The sequence below is a fragment of the Hyla sarda genome, chromosome 2 (genome assembly GCF_029499605.1).
Source record: "Hyla sarda isolate aHylSar1 chromosome 2, aHylSar1.hap1, whole genome shotgun sequence".
NCBI classification, from domain to species: Eukaryota; Metazoa; Chordata; class Amphibia; order Anura; family Hylidae; genus Hyla; species Hyla sarda.
Window position 1 is genome coordinate 364,994,520 of NC_079190.1, and position 18,819 is coordinate 365,013,338.

An 18,819-nucleotide genomic window follows, 5' to 3' on the forward strand; every position below is an offset into this window, starting at 1 on the left:
CAACTGTCCCCTGTGCAACAAGAGGGCAGTCCTATGAGTTTCACTTTGACACAGAAACTTGGTTTCCGCACCCAGGGGAGGGGAGTTTCGTCTGTCGGGAGTTTTTTACGTGCTTTGCACTGCTTGGATTAACCCCTCCTGAGGCGGTTTGGAATTTCTGTTGCAGCATGAGTTCTGCATGTAGCTTGCACATATTAGTGGCACTGGATAACACAGTCTCTTGTCACAATTTTCGCTCTCTGTATGGCAGATAAAGTGCTCCCCCTCTATTTCGCTAGTGCCGGTCGACATAAGCAAAGTTCCTCACGGTAATTCTGGCGCACAATCTGTCGCCCACAGGACAGCCTTTGGTGCCGGGACACCACAAATATTTCTGTTAAATTTTTACAGCAGAAAATGAAGAAATGACCTCCGTTAGGGAGGCAGACTAATACATTTTTTGATGCATATGTCTTTACAGAGGAAGAGGTTCTAAGTCACCTGTGTAAAGTTAAGACAAATAAGTCACAGGGGATATGAGATACACCCAGAGTTATTATAAGAGCTTAGCAGGGTACTTGCAAAACCGTTAACATACTTATTTTACCAAATTAGCAAATTGTCCCCATTCATAAGAAAATTAGAAGAGAGGAATCATGCAACTATAGGCCAGTAAGGCTGACATCAATTGGGGGAAATTAATTGAAACCCTACTAAAGGATAGGATTGCATAAAATCCAATGGATTGCAAGATGAAAAACAACAAAGATTCACTTCAAGGAAATCATGTCAAACTGATCTTATAGATTTTTTTTATTGGGTAACTAAATAATAGGTGGCGGAGGTGCAGTAAACATCACCTATCTAGATTTTAGTAAGGCTTTTGACACTTCACCACATAGAAGACTTATCAATAAGCTGCATTATTTGAGCTTGGGCTCCCATATTGTTGAATGGATTATACAGTGGATGAGGGACAGACAACGGAGGGTTGACGTTAATTGAGTATATTCAGAGCAAGGTTACTAGTGGGGTACCTCAGGGCTCAGTACTGGGACCCATTTTGCTTAATATCTTTATCAGTGATATTGCAGAAGGTCTCGATGGTAAGGTGTGTCTCTTTGCTGATTTGTAACAGGGTTGATGTTCCTGGAGGGGTATAGGAATGCTCAGAACTCTGACAACTAAAATGTAATGTTGATAAGTGCAAGATAATGCACCTGGGGCCGAAAAACCCAGGGGCAGAATATATAATATGTGATACAGTCCTGACCTCAGTATCTGAAGTATCTGAGGAAAGGGATTTAGGAAACAATATTTCAGAAGACTTACTGGTAGGCAGACAATGCCATAAAGTAGCAGGAAATGCTAGCAGAATGCTTGGGTTTATAGGGAGAGGAATTAACAGTAGAAAGAGGGAAGTGTTCATGCCGCTTTACAGAGCACTGGTGAGACCTCACTTGGAGTATTGTGCACAGAACTGGAGTCCGTAGCTCCAGAAGGATATTGATATTTTGGAGAGAGTTCAGAGAAGAGATACTAAACTAGTCCATGGGTTGCAAGATAAAACTTACCAGGAAAGGTTAAAGGGGTAGTCCAGTGGTGAAAAACGTATCCCCTATCCTAAGGATAGGGGATAAGTTTGAGATCGCGGGGGGTCCGACCGCTGGGGCCCCCTGCGATCTCTCTGTACGGGGCCCCGGCTCTCCGCCGAGATAGCGGGTGTCGGCCCCCGCACGAAGCGGCGGCCGACACGCCCCCTCAATACATCTCTATGGCAGAGCCGGAGATTGCCGAAGGCAGCGCTTCGGCTCTGCCATAGAGTTGTATTGAGGGGGCGTGTCGGCCGCCGCCTCGTGCGGAGGTCGACACGCCCCCTTCCCGCCGGCTGTCGGGGCTCCATACAGGAGATCTCGGGGGGCCCCAACGGTCGGACCCCCCGCGATCTGCAACTTATCCCCTATCCTTAGGATAGGGGATAAGTTGCTCACCACTGAATCACCACTGGACTACTCCTTTAAAGGATCTTAACATGTACTGTATTGCTTGGAAGAAAGACAAGACAAAGGGGATATGATGCTCTTGTGCAAATGGAACAGACAACAGGTGGAAATTATAGGCAATTAGCAAGAAACCCCCCAATAAAGGAGTGGTTCTGCAGGTGGTGACCACAGACCCCTTCTCAGTTCCTATGCTTCCTGGCTGATCTTTTGATCACTTTTGAATGCTGGCAGTGCTTTCACTCTAGTGGTAGCATGAGACAGAGTCTACAACCCACACAAGTGGCTCAGGTAGTGCAGCTCATCCAGGATGGCACATCAATGCGAGCTGTGGCAAGAAGGTTTGCTGTGTCTGTCAGCGTAGTGTCCAGAGCATGGCGGCACTACCAGGAGACAGACCAGTATGTCAGGAGACATGGAGGAGGCCGTAGGAGGGCAACAACCTGGCAGCAGGTATATTTGTGCAAGGAGGAGCAGGAGGAGCACTGCCAGAGCCCTGCAAAATGACCTCCAGCAGGCCACAAATGTGCAAGTGCCCACTCAAACAGTCAGAAACAGACTCCATGAGGGTGGTATGAGGGCCAGACATTTACAGGTGGGAGTTGTGCTTAAAGCCCAACACCGTGCAGGATGTTTATCATTTTCCAGAGAACACCAAGATTGGCAAATTCGCCACTGGTTCCTTGTGCTCTTCACAGATGAAAGCAGGTTGACACTGAGCACATGTGACAGATGTGACAGAGTCTGGAGATGCCGTGGAGAATGTTCTGCTGCCTGCAACATCCTGCAGCATGACCGGTTTGGCGGTGGGTCAGTAATGGTGTGGGGTGGCATTTCTTTGGGGGGCCGCACAGCCCTCCATGTGCTTGCCAGAGGTAGCCTGACAGCCATTAGGTATCAAGATGAGATCCTCAGACCCTTTATGAGACCATATGCTGGTGCAGTTGGTCCTGGGTTTGTCCTAATGCAAGACAATGCTAGACCTTATGTGGCTGGAGTGTGTAATCAGTTCCTGCAAGAGGAAGGCATTGATGCTAAGGACTGGCCCAACCGTTCCCCAGACCTGAATCCGATTGACCTCATCTGAGACATCATGTCTTGCTCCATCCACCAACGCCACGTTGCACCACAGACTGTCCAGGAGTTGGCGGATGCTTTAGTCCAGGTCTGGGAGGACATCCCTCAGGAGACCATCTGCCACCTCATCAGGAGCATGCCCAGGCGTTGTAGGGAGGTCATACGGGCATGTTGACACACTACTGAGCCTCATTTTGACTTGTTTTAAGGACACATTACATCAAAGTTGGATCAGCCTGTAATGTGGTTTTCCACTTTGATTTTGAGTGTGACTCCATATCCAGACCTCCAAGGGTTGATAAATTTGATATCTATTGATAATTTTTGTGTGATTTTGTTGTCAGCACATTTAAAGATGAAACTATTTCATACGATTAGTTCATTCATTCAGATCTAGGATGTTTTTTGAGCAGCATACATAAAGAAAATCAACACATTAAAGGAGGAGAGTATATTTAAAAGAAGAAAACTATCACAAAAGGGCATTGCTTTAAATTAGAGGGGCAAAGGTTTAACAGTTATTTGAGGAAGTATTTCTTTGCTGAGAGAGCAGTGGATGCATGAAATAGTCTTCCTGCAGAAGTGATCGCTACAAATACAGTAAAGGAGTTTAGGCATACATGGGGTAGGCAAAAGGCTATCCATTATAAAAGATAGGGACAAGGTCTATTTATAGTAAGACATATTGGGGAGACTAGATGGGCAAAATGGTTCTTCTCTGCTGACAAATTCTATGTTTCTATGACCCTCACCCAGAAGTGTTGTAGTGCAAGTTTTTTCTATTTTACTGTTGTCTCTGACTTGTTGTCTCCAGGGGAATGTGGCTATGCTGCAGTGGGTGAGTGGATAGCATTACTTCAGTAAATCCCTTACACCCAGCCAACCACCCCGATGCACAAAGATAATAGAAGCATATTACACAGTATTATAACTTGGCACCATGGGTCCAAAGGCTGAAGAAAACAAATCTAGAATATTCCTTTACAATGCTTACGAACTGGTGAAAGCAAACAAGCAGCTCAGATCCTGCATAGGTTACATAAAATTTTCCCAACATCCCCACTAAACCTTTCAATCTAGTGAGATGGGCATTAGAGAAAGCTTGTTTGCTAAATACATTTGACATACTCTATATGATAACAAAAAAAAAGACAAACATAATGCAAACATAAATATAAAAAACCAAGTGGAAGCTTAGGGTCACAGTCATATGTATTGGATCAATCAACATATTTAAGATAAAGCAAGTTTAGGAAAGTAAAGAAAAATATGCTTCTGATTTAGTCACTGAAAAAGCATTATCTTGCTGTAATTTATAACAAGCCATAATAAACTTTTTTTTTTATCTTTCCAACTTCTAGGGAATGCCTATAACATAGAAGAATTACTAAAGAATAAAAGTCACTAAATAAACAAATCATGTGGTATACACTTATTTACTCATTACATTTTTGTCAAGTTAATAAACAGTTATTGTTTTAAGGTTACCTTATGTTTTTCCATTAGGGCCATCATTTCTGCAATCTTGTGCTGACATTTGATATCAGTTTCTCTTTGTAGCCGTAATGCTTCCTCAGATGATAACTTTAATCTTTCAACCTAAATACAGGTTGAGAGTCTGGTTGTAAATGCTATTCTCAGACACGTCACCGCTACATGGCATTTTTTTGAGGGGGGGGGGGGGGTTAAAAAATATGCAACCAGATGTTAGCTATGAGTCAATGTGGAAGTATCAAAATGATATCCACATGGCAGGGTTTTTTCACCCTTCAGTGGCTAAAAATCCATATTATGGCTTATTTTTTTGCGTCACCAATTCTATTTTCCAGTGACATTAGTCATTTTACCCAAAAATTCACAGTGAAACAGAAAAAAAAATCATTGTGCGACAAAATCGAAGAAAAAACGCCATTTTGTAACTTTTGGGGGCTTCCGTTTCTACGTAGTGCATATTTCGGTAAAAATTACACCTTATCATTATTCTGTAGGTCCATACGGTTAAAATTATACCCTACTTATATAGGTTTGATTTTGTAGTACTTCTGGAAAAAATCATAACTACATGCAGGAAAATTTATACATTTAAAAATGTCATCTTCTGACCCCTATAACTTTTTTATTTTTCCACGTACGGGGCGGTATGAGGGCTCATTTTTTGTGCCGGAATCTGAAGTTTTTAACGGTATGATTTTTGCTTTGATCAGACTTTTTGATCACTTTTTATTCATTTTTTAATGGTATAAAAAGTGACCAAAATAAGTTTTTTTGGACTTTGGAATTTTTTGGTGCGTACGCCATTGACCGTGCGGTTTAATTAATGATATATTTTTATAGTTCGGACATTTACACACGCGGAGATACCACATATGTTTATTTTTTTTTTTTATTTACAATGTTTTATTTTTTTTATGGGAAAAGGGGGGTGATTCAAACTTTTATTAGGGAAGGGGTTAAATGACCTTTATTAACACATTTTTTTAACTTTTTTTTTTGCAGTGTTATAGGTCCCATAGGGACCTATAACACTGCACACACTGATCTCCTATGCTGATCACTGGCGTGTATTAACACGCCTGTGATCAGTGTTATCGGTGCTTGACTGCTCCTGCCTGGATCTCAGGCACGGAGCAGTCATTCGGACACCGAGGAGGCAGGTAAGGGCCCTCCCGGTGTCCTGTAAGCTGTTCGGGACGCCGCGATTTCACCACGGCGGTCCCAAACAGCCCGACTGACTAGCCGGGATACTTTCACTTTCGCTTTAGAAGCGGCGGTCAGCTTTGACCGCCGCTTCTAAAGGGTTAATACTGCACATTGCCGCAATCGGCGATGTGTGGTATTAGCCGCGGGTCCTGGCCGTTGATGAGCGGCATATCGCGGGAGCCGGCGCAGGATGTAAATATACGTCCTGCGTCGTTAAGGGGTTAATGTGGTACTCCACTGTAAAACATTTTCTTTTCAATCAACTGGTGCCAGAAAGTTAAACAGAGGTGAAAATTACTTCTATTAAAAAATCCCATTCCTTCCAGTACTTATCAGATGCTGTATGCTCCACAGGAAGTTCTTTTCTTTTTGAATTTCCTTTCTGACCACAAGTGCTCCCTGCTGACACCTCTGTCCATGTCAGGAACTGTCGAGAGCAAGAGAGGTTTGCTATGGGGATTTTCTCCTGCTCTGGACAATTCCTAAAATGGACAGAGGTTTCAGCTAGGAGCATTGTGGTCAGGCAGAAAGGAAATTCAGAAAGAAACAAACTTCCTCTGTATTATACAGCAGCTGATAAGTACTGGAAGGATTAAGTAAAATAGAAGTAATTAAATTAAAGTGTACCTGTCATCAACAAAAACTTTTTATATAATGTAGAAAATACCATTTTATGTATATTTGTAATATTAAATAAATAATATTAATATTATTATTATATTATTGTAATATTAAGTAAATATTAAAAATTGTTTATATTTTTGGGTAAAAAAAAATGCTTTCCCGCAGCTATTGTCTGTGTGTCTCTAGGAGGAGTCCAAAAACAGGAAGTGAGGGCTGGACAAGCATTATTTCACCCAAAAATATACACATTTTTTAACTAATATATATTACAAATATACATATAATGGTATTATCTAGATTGAATAAAAAGTTTTTGTTGTCGACAGGTACACTTTAACTTTCTGGCACCACTTAATTTAAAATAAATATTTTTTTTTCAGTGGAGTACCCCTTTAACCACCTTCAGACCTGTAAACAAACCAATACATTACAGGGGTATTCATATATATTTAATTTGTTTATAGAATAGGGAACCACACAACTTTCCGATATACAATAATAATAATTTACCATAGTGTATATATATTTTCTTATGCCCATGCAGAAAACCTCTATTTCTGCACAGTGGAATGCTATAATCCTTGGATTGCTTCTGTATAATGCATCTAAAGGCTAACTGAATGTAAATACAGCCAGAAAAACTGCTGTTTTGTTATTGATATTTCCAGCAATTGAAAAAAAAACTATCAGAACGAGAATATCTTCTTACGACCTTTCATTAGATGTACATTTGAAAAAGTTATTGTCTTGATTTCATTTTTTATATATTAAATTAAACTGTATTCACAGTTAACTATGTTGTAGTTGCATTTCAGCTTCATTGCAGTTCTCTTGCAGTACTGCAGCATTGTTACCATGATATTGCAGTACAACTTAATGATGTGTTAGAGAATATATGGATAGTACTCAGTCACATCTACCCTCATTAGGTGCTGTGAATATAGTGATGAAGAATAGTGTTGCTCCTTTTATTTGCGAATATCGCATATTTGCGAATTCGCGAATATAGCACTATATATTCGCAATTACGAATATTTTTTTGTTTTTGTTTGTTTTTTCACAGTACACATCACAGTGATCACCCCTCTCTGCTTCCAGCTTGTGTGGTGTAAAGAAGGCTCTAATACTACTGTGTGAGACTGGCGTACGAATTTTCGCTTATGCGGAAATTTGCATATGCAATTTTTCGCATATGCGATTTTTCGCTTATGCTGATTTTCGCATATGCGAATTTTCGGGTATACTGATTTTTCGTTCATGCTAATTTTCGCATATGCTAATTTTCTCATGTGCGAATTTTTTTGCTTAAGCTAATGTTCGCATATGCGAAAATAAACACGTATATTACGAATATGCGAATTTAGCGAATATATGACGAATATTCGTCCATATATTCGCGAAACATCGCGAATTCGAATATAGCCTATGCTGCTCAACTCTAATGAAGAAGCAGTTAAAGACCACTTCAGTATATTTTGGATGTCCTCCCATCACTTATTGATGGGCAGTAGGCACCCAACCTGTCATATTATAATAGTAATAGTTCATGTGCCCAGGTCTAAGGCACATTGTTAAAGGTGGTGCATAAAAATAAGAACTTTGAAAAAGTGATAAGATGCTGGGCATTAACATTTTTATGTGTTATGTCATTCATTAAAAAAGACATACTAAAATACCTCTTGATGCAAAGTTTCTTCTTTTGTCTTTGAATTTGCAATTTCCAATTGCATGCTGCTGATATCCCTCTCCTGTTGTATCCTAGAATTTTCAGTCTGGGCTTGTAATTCATTTACCTTTATAAAGAAAATAATGTTTTTAATGTAATAATTGAATTATGATATTGTAAAAAGGTTTTTTCTTCCTACACTTGGGTCTCGTTGATACAGCGAAATTTCCAGGCGCATTCCAGTGGAAAAATTCAGTTTGGAAATTCTTATTTATGTTTTCATCCAGCATACATGTACCATTAATTTCCTAAATATCACTTTATCTTTGGTTGGTAATAAAATGATGACTTCCCCTTTTAGAAAAGAAACTGACAGTAATTCCATGCTTTTAGCATAATCTTGCCACCACCAACATGTGGTTCAAAATTTTCCTTATAGTGAGTGGTTCCATCTTAGTTCACATGGCAAACTGTCTGTGCAGAATTTCGCAGGAATATCCTGCACGGACATTCCGCTACAGCAGAGTCCCATTGATTTCAATAGGATTCTGATGCACTATGCACAGATGTTTCTGCCATGGAAATCCCGATTCCGTTGTTCGCACTAAGAATAGACTTGTCTATTCTTCCTCTAAATTCCACTCAGAAATGCATTGCCGTCTATGAGACAATGCATTTCCAATCAGTCCTTCCGTCTTTAAAGGGGTTCTCCGGTGCTTAGACATCTTATCCCCTATCCAAAGGATAGGGGATAAGATGCCTGATCGCGGGAGTCCCGCCGCTGGGGACCCCCGTGATCTTGCACGCGGCACCCCGTTTGTAATCAGTCCCCGGAGCGTGTTCGCTCCAGGTCTGATTACAGTCGATCACGGGGCAGACGGCGTGTGACGTCACACCTCCGCCCCCATGTGACCTCGCGCTCTGCCCCTCAATTCAAGTCTATGCGAGGGGGCGTGACAGCTATCACGCCCCCTCCCGTAGGCTTGCATTGAGGGGCGGAGTGTGACATCACACGGGGCGGAGGCGTGACGTCACACGCCATCGGCCCTGTGGTCCCCGGTAATCAGACCCGGAGCGAACACGCTTCGGGGACTGATTACAAACGGGGTGCCATGTGCAAGATCACGGGGGTCCCCAGCAGTGGGACTCCCGCGATCAGGCATCTTATCCCCTATCCAAAGGTGTCTAAGCACCGGAGAACCCCTTTAAGAAGGAGTCAGAGGAACTTGGGGCACACCTAAGGTAGAGAGGCCTAAATTTAAAGAACCTGCGATAGGGCTTTGGACATTACCGTTATTGACCATAACAGAAAAAATTTAAAGAAAAAACGTGATAAGAATATCCAACATTTTATGGATGTGCATGAGGGGAGACCAGTTTTCTTATAGTGTCCAGTATAAAGAACATAAAAAAGCATTAATTTCCAAGCAGAAAATACAATGAGTAGAGGCTTTTGGAAAACTTTTATGCTAACAAAGTAAGACAGATTAAGGTACTTTGGAATTATGGAGTTAAAGGAGAGCCAGTTGTATTAATTGTATTATTAACTGTCTGTTTTTGTCTTTTATTTGAGCTATCCCCATTACTAAGATGTCCTCCAGGTTTGACAATGCTGTCCAGTGTACATCTTGTTATATGTATGTATGTGTACATCTTGTTATAAAGGCTGCATATTTCTGTACTAGATGTGTACAGGTTGCTCATTCTGGATTTAGAGGAGCAACTGGTAAGACTGAGATAACATCTGCTGTTCACTGAGCAAACACTGGGGTAGAGGTGGGAGGGTTATTGGTTTGGAGATACAGGACAGTAAGGCAAGTAAGACACCTGGGTTATAGTTAGAAAACAGGATAGGGGAAAAGTGTCAGGAAGTCTAGTCCTGATCTGCACACCCCAACAAGTTTGCCGTTTGGCAGATGAGGGGGATGATAGTTCAGAGTTGGCACCGATGCAGCAAGACACTGCCACTAACAGCCCGGCGGGTGTCTGTTCCAGTAAAGAGGAAAGGAGGAGCGCAGGGCAGGCTAAATAGGAGGACAGGCAGGGCTATCTGTCACAAAGACCGGGATTGTCAAACAGTGTGTTGTCTTTCTGGCGCTAGAGTTTGGCACATCGTGGCTAAGGTTAACAGATCACTGGTGAAGACCCATCAGTCATGGTGCACATTGGCACCAATGACAAAGTAAGAGGTAGATGGAGTGTCCTTAAAATGATTTCAGGGACTTAGGAAAATAGCTAAAAGCAGGGATCTCCAAGGTAGCAGTGGGGGGGGGGGAAGGGAGATTAGGGAGCCAAACAAGAGGCTCAGAAACTGGTGTAGGAAGAACTGGGCTGACATCTCTGTCGGCTACAGGTTCTACAGTATAGACAGGCTGCACCTCAATGGGGAAGGGTACAGCTGTTCTCAGCAGTGGTGTCTCCAGCTTTTATATTTTGGGAGGGCACACTGAGGGCCATGACAAAAGTATTGGGGGCTATTACAAAATGCTACATACTGTACATGCCACTAGAATATAATAGTGCTACACTGTGCTGCTAGGATATAATAGTGCCACACACTACACTGCCAGAATATCTTAATGCCATACGCTGTGCTGCCAGGATATAATAGCTTCACACACTGTGCTGCCATGATATAATAGTTCCATACACTGTGCTGCCAGCATATAATAGTGTAATGGATTTAATATATATAATCATATATATTTTAATTGATAAAATGACTTCTTTTACATATGCTTAGTTCTTTGCTCAATATTAGCTGACCAGTCAGAAATCAGCCTCTCCCCCCACCAGTGCAGCGTGACAATCAAGATTTAACTGTTTGCCGAGCGATTAAGTAATGTCAAAATGACATTTGGATATTTGGGAAGAACAAGGTTAATAATTGCTTAGCGCTTAGAAGCAAAAATAAGTCAAACTTGCGCATGACAAAAAACTTTGTACACATATCTTAAACACACCCATCAGTAATAATTAATCAATAATGTGGGTAATAATTTATGTTAATTCTGAAGTCTATATAAACCCCTGTGAAATTCTGTAATAAAAGGAAGAAATAATTTTTGTTCTGAATAACGTGTCATTCAATTATTTTGATGCATGCATCAAATAATAATTGATTAGGACGGGAGCACATATCCACTAGGTCCTGAAGGAGAGTTCGACTTCAATAGTTCTGCATACTGTGCTGCCAGAATATAATAGTGCCCCACACTGTGCCACTAGGATATATGAGTGCAACACATTGTGCTTCCATGATATCATAGAGCCCCGCAATGTGCCACTAGCATCTATATATATAAGACTGCCACACATTGTGCTGCCAGCATATCATAGTGCCGCACACTGTGCAACCAGGATATAACAGGTCCACAATGTGATGCCAGGATATAGTAATGCCACGCTCTTAGTACATAGAAGTACCGAACACTGATCCACCAAGATATAACCAGTCCACACACTGTGCTGCAATGATATAGTAGAGTCACGCTTTCAGTACGTAGTAGTGCCACACTACCATGCTATAATAGTGCCACAAACTGTGTGGCCTGGATACGATAGTGCAACACACTTTACCGGCATTTTTTGCATCAAAAGAGTAATAGATGTACAGTGGGGATCAAAAGTTTGGGCACCCCAGGTAAAAATGTGTATTTATGTGCATAAAGAAGCCAAGGAAAGATGGAAAAATCTCCAAAAGGCATCAAATTACAGATTAGACATTCTTATAATATGTCAACAAAAGTTTAATTTTATTTCCATAATTTACACTTTCAAAATAACAGAAAACAAAAAAAATGGTGTCTGCAAAAGTTTGGGCACCCTGCAGAATTTATAGAGTGCACTGCCCCCTTTGCAAAGCTGAGACCTGCCAGTGTCATGGATTGTTCTCAATCATCATCTCGGAAGACCAGGTGATGTCAATCTCAAAGGTTTTAAATGCCCAGACTCATCTGACCTTGCCCCAACAATCAGCACCATGGGTTCTTCTAAGCAGTTGTCTAGAAATCTGAAACTGAAAATAGTTGACGCTCACAAAGCTGGAGAAGGCTATAAGAAGATAGCAAAACGTTTTCAGGAGTCAATATCCTCTGTTTAGAAAAAGTAGAAGAAAAAAAAAAAAACAGGGATATGCGCCCCTAGTGAAGGATGTTTATAGGTGAGATGAAAAAAGGTTAAGTTGTAACACTCACCTATTTTCGTTGTGCTAAGAGCACAACATCTGTGATAGCCTTAGGGGATGTCTCAGATCTGCAGCCACGGTCCTCTGGAGCAAAGGTGATGTCCCAGCAGTGTAAGTAACAAGAAAAAAGCAAAGTTGGGCAGTTGGTGGCGCTGGTCCTGATGGAAAAAAAAGCTCTGTATACCCTTCTCAGTGTCTAAACGTGGTTTTATTAGCACAGAAAGCAACGCGTTTCTGGTCCGAACTGGACCCTTCGTCTGGCAGTGTGCATACAACATAGTGAACAGATGCGGTTAAAATACATTCCTTACGCAACCATAAAGGTTACGTTCATTTGGCAATTCACAAACATGGTTTACGCAAGTAGCGTGGGTAAGTAGAACATCTGTAGCTGGAACCCGGTGCCATACGAGTGCATTACTGTATCTGCACTAGACGGCCGGGAAGTCAGCAACTTGCAAGGGACTGTGAGGTAAGGGCAATCTGATGCAGGTATGTGCAGGGATTGCCTTACTGGGAAACAATATCGGCCGGATATCCTTCTTTGTTACTGCGGCCGAGGGAACAAGGCTGATTGGGTAAGCGGAGCTGGAGATGCTCCTGATAGCAGGAGAAGAAGAACAAAAGGACCTCTGGAATCCTGGCGCTGCCAATCAACACATCTAGACGGTGTATTATAAAGGAAATCCTTGGCAGGATTACATTTATTAAAATAAAAAATGTAGCATACAGCATACAAGTAGATTAGGCGTTTCAAAGGGAAACCCCTTCTTCCTCAGATCAGTATGCATAGTCAGAACACAAATAGCAACACATATATACACTTAAAAAATGGCGCCAAGTAATAATGGGCGTAGTTAACTGTGTCATGGGTCAGTAATCATGATGCAATAGTAAAAAGCAAAGGGAATACATAAATATAATAAAAACCATTAAGGGAGCATTGGGGGAAGATCTAAGACTTAACCAAAGTGATATGACATGGTTTAAACACTAAAATTCTATAATTCCATAACCGAGGAGGAGCCGGGTTATTGTAATGCTGTGACTATCAGCGTCTAGATGTGTTAATTGGCAGCGCCAGGATTCCAGAGGTCCTTTTGTTCTTCATCTCCTGCACTTACCCAGGACTTCGTCTACATACGTGGTCCGGTGACCTGATCCCGGCAGCAGCTATCCACATCAGTGCACCCCTTTAGTGGGGCGATACGCTCTTTTTATTCTTTTCTAAGGTGAGCACAGATCTGAAGAGACGGTACTGGTCCCTGAAGACAGCACATTAGTTCTGCTAGCCTACCAAGGGTAATATACGAGGCGCCGTATGCGGTTCTCTTTTCTCTATCTCTATACAATGCTCCTGATAGGTCAGGGGGCGGAGACCTATGTTCCGTGCGTATCACTCTGACTACGGAGCTGTCAGATCCCTTAGCGCTATGGAGCGGTGGCGGAGTTGAGAAGGGGCGGACCTACAAAGGTACTGTACCAATGCGTCTGCTATCGCACAGCGGGGCGATATGCAGCGGTAGCAGAGTTGAAAAGGGGCGGACCTGTGTTGGAAGCGGGGCGATATGCAGCGGGGCGACATGCAACGGTATTAGAAGCGGGGCGATATTCAGCGGGGCGATATGCGGCAGAGTTGAAAAGGGGCGGACCTGTATTAGAAGAACTGACACAGATTTGGGTAGAAGGGTAGTGTGACCGGCTAGATGGGCTGTGAGGCACCTTGCTAGGTGGACAAGGGGTAAAATCTACTGGGTATGGTATGCAGCAGCCATATGAAGTATGTGGTGTGGTAGAGATGGGGACAATTTTTTAGCCCCTATTGGGAAGAAATCCTATTATTGCCAGGGATAGGGGAGGGTGGGAATGGTAGTGTCCCAGGTATATCCAGGTATGCCGTATGTAGGGCTGTTGGCATATAATACAGTATGTACAGTATACCGTGTGAGGTATGTAGGACTGTCAGTATTTGGTGTGGCATACTGGTGATGTGTGAAAGTTGGAATTGAAGGAGCAGGCAGTATTTTAAAATATTTAGGGTGTGCTATAGAGATTTTACACAAGGATAATTTCAGAGACTTTGTTGAGTCCAGTAGGCTGGAGAGAGATCCACACTTGAAAATCCAGAAGACCTCTAGTCTCTTCAGTATTTCAAATCTATTCGAACGGAATTTAGGAACATGACCAACAGGGGTAACATTGAAAGGTTCAGCAATCCCTTTGTGGGCCAAGGCACAGTGCCTGGAAAGTCCATGTAAAAGGAATCCTGTCCTTATATTAAATCTGTGCTTATTGATCCTGCTGCGCAACTTTTGAGTAGTCCGCCCAATGTACTGCAAGCCGCAACAGCATTCAATCAGGTAGATGACAAATTCAGACTCACAGGTAAGATGGTATTTTATCTGGAGGATTTCGTCCGAGGTTTTTGAGTGGAATTCTTGACGGTTATGCATTTCAGCACAGCATAGACATCTGGTTTTTCCACATCTGAAACTACCTGGTTTTCCTTTTTGAGCTGGTCTTGGTTGTAATTGTCTGAGCTGGCTTGGAGCAAGGAGGTTTTTAATAGTGGGGGCCCTACGGAACGTGACTCCTGGATGTTCAGGTAGATTTTCACAGAGAAGTTTGTCGCTCTCAAGGATGTGCCAGTGTTGTTGGAGAATTTTCTTGATCTGAATTGAGGATGAACTGTAGGTGGTGATGAAGTTGAGTTCCCAATTCTTAGTGGTGGTTCTTTGTATCTTCAGTTTAAGACAGTCCTCTTGTGTCAGATTTTTGTTTTTTTCGTAGGCGTCAGATAGTAGTTTCGGGGGATATTTTTTGGCCGTGAATCTTTTCTTGAGTATCCCAGCCTGAGTGCAGAAATCTCTTTGGTTAGAGCAGTTTTTCCTTATTCTGTTGCCCACTGGAGAAGTCAATATAGCTGTTAGTATCAACTTTTTTGAAAAAGGTGGAGGTGACCAATTTGCTGTGATCATGTGATATGATCAGGTCTAAGAACTCAATGGATGTATTGCTGGTATGTATAGTGAAGTTAATACCCCAGTGATTTGCATTTAGGTGTTCTAAGAGGTAGTTGGTAGATGATTCTGGACCTCGCCAGATGAAGATCAGATCATCGATGTACCTCCGATAGAGAACGATGTTCTCCATGATGTTACTGTGGCCCCATATATGTTCCATTTCGAACGCCCCCATGAATAGATTGGCGTAGGCCGGCGCCACCTTGGCCCCCATAGCGGTGCCCTTCTGTTGATGGTATATGCCGCCGTCATACAGAAAGAAGTTGTTTTCCAGTATAAACTGGAGACCTTCCAATAGGAACTTTCTCTGGGGCGTAGTAATTTCTTCATCTCCAGTGAGAAAAAATTCCACCGCTTTCAGTCCAAGTTGATGGTCAATATTGGTATATAGCGACGTGACATCACAGGTGACCATGATGTGGGAGGAATCCCATGGAATGGAGGAGAGCTGTTGTATGAGTTGGGTGGAGTCCCGGAGAAAACTCTGAAGATTTACAACATATTTCTGCAGATATAGATCAATAAAATGGGCAAGATTACTGGTGGGTGAGTTAGTGCAGGCGATGATGGGTCTACCTGGTGTTTTTTCCAATGACTTGTGTATTTTTGGTAAGTAGTAGAAGTAGGGTTAATTCTGTATTCTTGTTTATTGAGGATCCTATCATCCAGGGCCCTCTGGAAGAGTGATGTGAGCCCTTTATGTATTTTTGGGAAGGGATCTATTGATGTCTTCCCATAGAACTCATGGTCGGATAAAATATGCATGGCCTCCTCCTGGTATTGCGGGAGATCGAGAATAACCAAGCCTCCTCCTTTATCTGCTGACCGAAAAACCAGATTATGGTTTTTCTGGAGACCTTTTAATGCCTGTAGCTCCTCTTTGTTCAAATTGGAGCGGGTGGATGGTCTCCTCTTGTTTTTGGGAAGTGATTTTAGCTCCTGAGATACTAGTTCATAGAAAGTATTGATTTGATGACTTTGGGATTGAATGGGGTAGAAAGTAGAGGGGGCACGCACCGATTGGTGTTTTATTGGGTCATCATTGCTCTGGTCGCAGGAGGTGGAGGCTTGATGTATCGTATTCTTGTTCTTCAAGATGTTAAAATGCCTCGAGGGTGAGTTTGCGTATAAATCTCTGAAGGTCAAGAAAAAGTTGAAACTGATCTGACTGGTATGTTGGGCAGAATGAGAGTCCTCGTTTTAGGAGGGATATCTCATATGGATTCAACTTGTATTGGGATAGGTTGAAAATCTGTATTGTTTCTTCTGCGGTATTAGAGGGATCAGCAGTTTATGCCGTATTCTTCCTCTTTTTACCTCCTCTGCTCCCGCTAATTCTTTTTTTCTTTTTTGTATCTGTCTGAGGTTTCCGAGGTTCAAAGATGCGGGCCATGGGTGTCCGAGGAGGAGGTGGATGGCAGCCCTGGCCAACCTCTAAAAAAGGAATGGATTCTTGGCAGGGTTCTGTGGTGCCGAGAGATATCGGATGATGATCCGGATTTATAGAAATATTGGTAGTTGTTGCACTCCTTAGGAAGGGAACCAGTGTGGACTGGTTTCCAGTGTTATCCACCACCACAATATTTAGGTCCTGATTCGGTATTAGAGTGCTGGTGGGGTCTGGAAGGTCATAGACTGAAAGGTCCAGCAATTGGTTGATGGTGTTGTTTGGACTATTTATGCTTTTATCCAAAGTGGTATTCAGATTTGTCGGGGAGCTCGTGCTGGCTATTTCATTCTTTTGGAGGATGGCTTCAGATCAGATCAGTTTCAACTTTTTCCGGACCTTCAGAGATTGATACGCAAACTCAGCCTCAAGAGGCATTTTAACATCTTGAAGAACAAGAATACGATACATCAAGCCTCCACCTCCTGCGACCAGAGCAATGATGACCCAATAAAACACCAATCGGTGCGTGCCCCCTCTACTTTCTACCCCATCCAATCCCAAGGTCATCAAATCAATACCTTCTATGAACTAGTATCTCAGGAGCTAAAATCACTTCCCAAAAACAAGAGGAGACCATCCACCCGCTCCAATTTTAACAAAGAGGAGCTACAGGCATTAAAAGGTCTCCAGAAAAACCATAATCTGGTTTTTCGGTCAGCAGATAAAGGAGGAGGCTTGGTTATTCTCGATCTCCCGCAATACCAGGAGAAGGCCATGCGTATTCTATCCGACCATGAGTTCTATGGGAAGACATCCATAGATCCCTTCCCAAAAATACATAAAGGGCTCACATCACTCTTCCAGAGGGCCCTGGATGATAGGATCCTCAATAAACAAGAACACCAATTCCTTACTGTCAGTAATCAGAATTAACCCTACTTCTACTACTTACCAAAAATACACAAGTCATTGGAAAAACCGCCAGGTAGACCCATCATCGCCTGCACTAACTCACCCACCAGTAATCTTGCCCATTTTATTGATCTATATCTGCAGAAACATGTTGTAAATCTTCAGAGTTTTCTCCGGGACTCCACCCAACTCATACAACAGCTCTCCTCCATTCCATGGGAATCCTCCTACATCATGGTCACCTGTGATGTCACGTCGCTATATACCAATATTGACCATCAACTTGGACTGAAGGCGGTGGAATTTTTTCTCACTGGAGATGAAGAAATTACTACGCCCCAGAGAAAGTTCCTATTGGAAGGTCTCCAGTTTATACTGGAGAACAACTTCTTTCTGTATGACGGCGGCATATACCATCAACAGAAGGGCACCGCTATGGGGGCCAAGGTGGCGCCGGCCTATGCCAATCTATTCATGGGGGCGTTCGAAATGGAACATATATGGGGCCACAGTAACATCATGGAGAACATCGTTCTCTATCGGAGGTACATCGATGATCTGATCTTCATCTGGCGAGGTCCAGAATCATCTACCAACTACCTCTTAGAACACCTAAATGCAAATCACTGGGGTATTAACTTCACTATACATACCAGCAATACATCCATTGAGTTCTTAGACCTGATCATATCACATGATCACAGCAAATTGGTCACCTCCACCTTTTTCAAAAAAGTCGATACTAACCGCTATATTGACTTCTCCAGTGGGCATCAGAATAAGGAAAAACTGCTCTAACCAAAGAGATTTCTGCACTCAGGCTGGGATACTCAAGAAAAGATTCACGGCCAAAAAATAACCCCTGAAACTACTATCTGACGCCTACGAAAAAAACAAAAATCTGACACAAGAGGACTGTCTTAAACCGAAGATACAAAGAACCACCACTAAGAATTGGGAACTCAACTTCATCACCACCTATAGTTCATCCTCAATTCAGATCAAGAAAATTCTCCAACAACACTGGCACATCCCTGAGAGCGACAAACTTTTCTGTGAAAATCTACCTGAACATCCAGGAGTCACGTTCCGTAGGGCCCCCACTATTAAAAACCTCCTTGCTCCAAGCCAGCTCAGACAATTACAACCAAGACCAGCTCAAAAAGGAAAACCAGGTAGTTTCAGATGTGGAAAAACCAGATGTCTATGCTGTGCTGAAATTATGCATAACCGTCAAGAATTCTGCTCAAAAACCTCGGACG

The 18,819-nt window shown here is 42.4% G+C and overlaps 1 protein-coding gene across 7 annotated transcripts in view; it reads right to left on the minus strand.

Annotated features, from left to right (window-relative positions):
• Window positions 1–18,819, minus strand: part of SYCP1 (synaptonemal complex protein 1) — a 955,469-nt gene that overhangs the window by 123,754 nt on the left and 812,896 nt on the right. For all 7 annotated transcript variants that reach the window (XM_056558361.1, XM_056558359.1, XM_056558362.1 and 4 more), the window contains 2 exons: window positions 8,057–8,173; window positions 4,545–4,655 (listed from right to left, as the gene is read on the minus strand). In XM_056558361.1, the coding sequence (XP_056414336.1) occupies window positions 4,545–4,655; window positions 8,057–8,173 (228 nt within the window). The remainder of the gene's footprint in view (window positions 1–4,544; window positions 4,656–8,056; window positions 8,174–18,819) is intronic.